Here is a 6,731-nt window from a genome sequence, read left to right as displayed (position 1 = left end):
CGCAAGCACGTACATCGTACATTAAATTTTGTGACTACTTTTTTGTTGAAAATTTTGATGTCGAGTATCTCAGATACAATAGCATCGCAAGCACGTACATCGTACATTAAATTTTGTGACTACTTTTTTGTTGAAAATTTTGATGTCGAGTATCTCAGATACAATAGCATCGCAAGCACGTACATCGTACATTAAATTTTGTGACTACTTTTTTGTTGAAAATATTGATGTCGAGTATCTCAGATACAATAGCATCGCAAGCACGTAGGAAGGAGTACCTTTTCAACGGTGTATAAAACACTAAATTTTGTGACTACTTTTTTGTTGAAAATTTTGATGTCGAGTATCTCAGATACAATAGCATCGCAAGCACGTACATCGTACATTAAATTTTGTGACTACTTTTTTGTTGAAAATTTTGATGTCGAGTATCTCAGATACAATAGCATCGCAAGCACGTAGGAAGCAGTACCTTTTCAACGGTGTATCGAACATTAAATTTTGTGACTACTTTTTTGTTGAAAATTTTGATGTCGAGTATCTCAGATACAATAGCATCGCAAGCACGTACATCGTACTGTTGTAATCCCAACCTTAATATTAAATATTATAATCACTGTACTTGTCATTGACTGACTCTGAATTTATATATGTACCTATTTTGACATTAAAACTTCATTCTGAATTACGAAGTCTTGGTGTTCACCTCTACTTATCATTTGGCGACGAGGATTTTTTTCTAAATTTCGAACCACAAATTGCGATAATTCAAGGAAATTACCAAAGGGTAAGATAAAACGATGGACAAAGCTCATCTTTCCTTTCTTGGATTGGAAGTGATAACTTTGAAACTCTTCAGAAGCTCTATGGGGGAGAAGACTTATCTAAAAAGTCTTTCAAAGAGCTAACGGAGAAGCTTAGTGAGCATCTTGTGTCCAAAATTCATGTTCTAGCTGCCAGATATCAATTTCACAAAACTTCGATGAAGCCAGGGCAAACATATGCCGATTGGGTTGCTGATCTTCGAGGTGTGGCACGCAACTGTAAATTTTCTTGTCCAAAAGAAACGTGTACAGAATCGTACGTAGATAACATGATTCGTGATATCATTGTTCTCTATACTCCGCATGACACTGTTCGAACGCAAGCTTTACAAAAGATTGACCCAGAGTTAAAAGATGTGTTGGATATAGCCACTGCATACGAGACAACACAAAAAACATTTTCGGCGATCAAAGAGAACAATAATGAGATGGAGGTAAATGCATTATCGACCTCAAAGGGATGTTCTCAGTCGCACACACAATCTGATTCAGCGAGAAAATCTTGTCCCAGCTGTTTTGTGAATCATCAGAGAAGCGATTGTCGTCACAACAAAACTGTTTGCCATAAAAGCAAAAAAATTGGGCATATAGCAGCTGTTTGTTTGATGAGTGCGAACGATGGGAATGCTAGTACGGTAAATTCAAAACGAAACAAAAAGCACAAGTCAAACAGAAGAGACAAAATAAAATCAAGCGGTAAATATACAGCTAATTCAATTGAACAAATTCATTTTAGTGAAGTCGTTGCGTCACATGAATGTGCGATGGTGAAAGCTGAATCAAGGCCGTGGATTATGGTGGATGTCGTTGTCAACGGGTGCCCGATGAGATTCCAGGTTGACACGGGGGCATCTTGTTCGCTAGTTGGATTAGAGGGATTCCAGAAATTGGGGCAACCAAAGTGCTGTGCTACAACCAAGTCTCTCCAAGCATACGGTGGAACACCACTAAGGTTAAAAGGAGAACTGGCTGTGCAGGTGACATACAAAAATTCCACACATAATATGAATTTGCTCGTAGTTGATGGCTCTGGTGCGAACATATTGGGACTAGATTGGTTTAAAGCTTTCAGCTTAAAGGTTCAACACTCTATTTTACAAATTAAATCTAATGATTTTCTTCTCAACAGCATTGAGACGTTATGCAAGAAGTACGGTAGACTTTTTTCATCGGGGCTAGGCAAGTGCACATCCTTTCAAGCTCACTTGGAATTAAAGGAGGGTGCAGTGCCAAAGTTTGTACGTCATCGCTTGGTAGCCGAGGGAATTTTGTCCTGGGTTCAGCGCACTCAATGGGCCGCACCGGTGGTGATCGTCGAGAAGGCTAATGGTGGGATACGGATTTGTGGTGATTTTAAAACAACGGTGAATCCACAAATCGTATGCAATCGTCATCCACTTCCTCGACCCCGAGATTTATTTCACAAGCTTCGTGGAGGAAAAGTATTCAGTAAAATCGATCTATCGGAAGCTTATCTTCAGATTGAACTGGACGAATCTTCGAGAGATTATGTGGTGATCAACACACCTTTTGGTCTCTTACGGTTCAATCGGTTGCCGTACGGGATAAGCAGCGCACCAGGCGAGTTCCAAGGTGTAATGGAACAAATCTTTGCGGACCTGCCTGTGGGTATTTATATTGATGATATAGTCATCGCTGGCACATCGGAAGAGGAGCATCTGCAAATTTTGGAAGAAGTTCTAAAGAGATTGGAAGCAAATGGATTTCGATGCGTAAGTGTACGTTCGCAGCAGCAGAACTTGAATACCTGGGACACACGCTCAATTCGAATGGCATACGTCCCTCCAAAAAACACTTGGACGCTCTTCGTTACCTACCTCGACCAACGAATGTGAAAGAATTGGAAGCAGTTATTGGTAAATTGAATTACTATAACCAATTTATTTCGAACTTTTCGCAGGTGGCAGGTCCATTAAATTCACTTCGTGCCAATGGAGTTAAATTTGTGTGGTCTGAGCAACAACAAATAGCGTTTGAGAGTTTGAAGGACAGCATCCTAAAAGCAACTGGGCTGGCGCATTTTGATGTGTCTCTCCCCATTATTTTGGCAACAGATGCCTCAAGTTATGGCATTGGCGCAGTCATTTCCCATCGGTTTCCAGATGGTTCGGAGCGGCCGATTGCATTTGCCTCCAAGACTTTGGACTGCCATCAGAAACTCTATAGTCAAATAGAGAAGGAGGCGTTGTCGATTATTTTCGGGGTCAAAAAATTTCATTGTTACCTGTATGGCCGTATTTTCGAGCTGCAGACGGATCACAAGCCTCTAACGGCGATATTCAACCCGAGTAAGCAGATTCCCGAAATGACTATGCGACGTCTTCGGAACTGGGCGTATATTTTGATGGCTTACAGATACCAAATAAAGTATCGACCTACAGCGAAACATGCCAACGCAGACGCTTTGTCACGACTTCCGATTGGGCCAGATGTGTCTTTCGACGAACAAGATAATAATTTGCATAAAGTAAACACTTTAATTCTGGAAGATTTAGACACCACTGCAATAAATGCAACAGTCATTGGAAATCTCACTAAGAATGATAAATTATTAAATAAAGTTTCTTCGTACATCAAGAAAGGGTGGCCGGTTAAACTGGCGAGCAACGAAAAGGAGCTGAAACCATTTTTCGAACGTAAGTTAGCTCTTTCTTTATTTAATAACGTGATTCTCTTGACTTCAGATTATGATCGTGTCATTATTCCGGAAGCTCTGCAGTCCAGAGCATTGAAATATATTCATGAAGGTCATTGGGGCTGTTCACGTATGAAGCAGTTAGCAAGGCGGTATATCTGGTTTCCAGATATGGACAAGCAGATCGAGAAATTGGTAGCTAACTGCGTCATATGCCAAACATCAGCATCTAATCCGAAAAAAGAATACGTGAATTGGCAACCAGCAGAAAATCCTTGGGAAAGGATACATTTGGATTTTGCTGGTCCATTCTTTAATAAAATGTGGCTGATTTGCGTGGATTCTTTTTCCAAGTTTCCATTCGTGGTATCACTTTCGTCGGTGACTTCTGAGTCCACAATAAGAACTTTACAGATGATTTTCGCCATTTAAGGACTTCCAAAGACGATAGTGACGGACAATGGTACGCAATTCACCGCTCAGGTTTTTGAAGAATTTTGCCACTACCATTCCATTCAACATTGGAGAACAGCACCGTTTCATCCTGCTTCTAAAGGTCAGGCCGAAAGGTTCGTGCGAACATTTAAAGAAGCATTTAAGAAGATTTTCGAAGAGGAGAAGAATGCTGATGTTGCAGTCAACGTGTTTCTCTCGACATATAGAGCAACACCGAATCCTATTTCACAAAAGTCTCCAGCGGAGCTGTTGCACGGACGACAACATAGGAACCTTCTTTCGTGTTTTCTACCGAACCAACATAAAATGTCTTTTTCAAGACAAAAACCTAAATTCCAACCGAATCAAAAAGTTCTAGCCAGACAATACAGGAAGTCTAAGAAGTGGTGCAATGGAGTTATTACTAGCGTGTTGGGTAGTAACATGTATGGTATCCAAACTGATCGAGGATACATAAGGCGTCAACAAAACCAATTACGGTTATTGGAGCATCAACCTGAAGCAGACTCGACTTTGATTGGAAGTTCAGAAACTTCACCAAGTTCTAAACAAGATTCAATGGAAGGTAATGTTAATTTAAATAACCATGAATTTTCTTCATATTTTAGACAAAACAATGATGAGAGTTCATCTGAAAATATGGAAATTGAACCGAAGCAGGAATCATTTGAACAAGTCACACAACCAACTTCAGAAGTGCACCAGCACGCTTCCAATCATGCGGATATGGATTCACCAGCTGGTCCACTCGAACTAAGAAGATCCAAACGACCTAAAAAGGCTCCTGTACGGTTCCCTCAAGGATGCTAAGAGCTTACATCCTTTGTAATTGTAGCGGAGGAGATGTTGTAATCCCAACCTTAATTTAAAATATTATAATCACTGTAGTTTGTCATTGACTGACTCTGAATTTATATATGTACGTATTTTGACATTAAAACTTCATTCTGAATTACGAAGTCTTGGTGTTCACCTCTACTTATCACGTACATTAAATTTTGTGACTACTTTTTTGTTGAAAATTTTGATGTCGAGTATCTCAGATACAATAGCATCGCAAGCACGTACATCGTATATTAAATTTTGTGACTACTTTTTTGTTGAAAATTTTGATGTCGAGTATCTCAGATACAATAGCATCGCAAGCACGTACATCGTTCATTAAATTTTGTGACTACTTTTTTGTTGAAAATTTTGATGTCGAGTATCTCAGATACAATAGCATCGCAAGCACGTAGGAAGGAGTACCTTTTCAACGGTGTATCGAACATTAAATTTTGTGACTACTTTTTTGTTGAAAATTTTGATGTCGAGTATCTCAGATACAATAGCATCGAAAGCACGTACATCGTACATTAAATTTTGTGACTACTTTTTTGTTGAAAATTTTGATGTCGAGTTTCTCAGATACAATAGCATCGCAAGCACGTAGGAAGCAGTACCTTTTCAACGGTGTATCGAACATTAAATTTTTTGACTACTTTTTTGTTGAAAATTTTGATGTCGAGTATCTCAGATACAATAGCATCGCAAGCACGTACATCGTACATTAAATTTTGTGACTACTTTTTTGTTGAAAATTTTGATGTCGAGTTTCTCAGATACAATAGCATCGCAAGCACGTAGGAAGGAGTACCTTTTCAACGGTGTATCGAACATTAAATTTTTTGACTACTTTTTTGTTGAAAATTTTGATGTCGAGTATCTCAGATACAATAGCATCGCAAGCACGTACATCGTACATTAAATTTTGTGACTACTTTTTTGTTGAAAATTTTGATGTCGAGTTTCTCAGATACAATAGCATCGCAAGCACGTAGGAAGGAGTACCTTTTCAACGGTGTATCGAACATTAAATTTTTTGACTACTTTTTTGTTGAAAATTTTGATGTCGAGTATCTCAGATACAATAGCATCGCAAGCACGTACATCGTTCATTAAATTTTGTGACTACTTTTTTGTTGAAAAGGAAGGAATACCTTTTCAACGGTGTATCGAAAATTAAATTTTTTGACTACTTTTTTGTTGAAAATTTTGATGTCGAGTATTTCAGATACAATAGCATCGCAAGCACGTACATCGTACATTAAATTTTGTGACTACTTTTTTGTTGAAAATTTTGATGTCGAGTTTCTCAGATACAATAGCATCGCAAGCACGTAGGAAGGAGTACCTTTTCAACGGTGTATCGAACATTAAATTTTTTGACTACTTTTTTGTTGAAAATTTTGATGTCGAGTATCTCAGATACAATAGCATCGCAAGCACGTACATCGTACATTAAATTTTGTGACTACTTTTTTGTTGAAAATTTTGATGTCGAGTATCTCAGATACAATAGCATCGCAAGCACGTACATCGTACATTAAATTTTGTGACTACTTTTTTGTTGAAAATTTTGATAGCATCGCAAGCACGTACATCGTACATTAAATTTTGTGACTACTTTTTTGTTGAAAATTTTGATGTCGAGTATCTCAGATACAATAGCATCGCAAGCACGTACATCGTACATTAAATTTTGTGACTACTTTTTTGTTGAAAATTTTGATGTCGAGTATCTCAGATACAATAGCATCGCAAGCACGTAGGAAGCAGTACCTTTTCAACGGTGTATCGAACATTAAATTTTGTGACTACTTTTTTGTTGAAAATTTTGATGTCGAGTATCTCAGATACAATAGCATCGCAAGCACGTACATCGTACATTAAATTTTGTGACTACTTTTTAGTTGAAAATTTTGATGTCCAGTATCTCAGATACAATAGCATCGCAAGCACGTACATCGTACATT

General features: G+C 38.3%; 1 protein-coding gene across 1 annotated transcript; it reads left to right on the top strand.

Annotated features, from left to right (window-relative positions):
- Positions 1-1,093: 1,093 nt before the first annotated feature.
- Positions 1,094-4,746, top strand: LOC129953475 (uncharacterized protein K02A2.6-like). Its single transcript, XM_056066725.1, has 4 exons — positions 1,094-2,557; positions 2,746-3,481; positions 3,530-3,632; positions 4,545-4,746. Exons 1-4 carry the CDS (start codon positions 1,094-1,096, stop codon positions 4,744-4,746), a joined length of 2,505 nt encoding a protein of 834 aa, XP_055922700.1.
- The last annotated feature ends 1,985 nt before the right edge of the window (positions 4,747-6,731 follow it).

Source organism: Eupeodes corollae, unplaced genomic scaffold (assembly GCF_945859685.1).
Source record: "Eupeodes corollae unplaced genomic scaffold, idEupCoro1.1 scaffold_1009, whole genome shotgun sequence".
NCBI lineage: Eukaryota > Metazoa > Arthropoda > Insecta > Diptera > Syrphidae > Eupeodes > Eupeodes corollae.
This window is presented reverse-complemented; position numbering and strand designations above follow the sequence as displayed.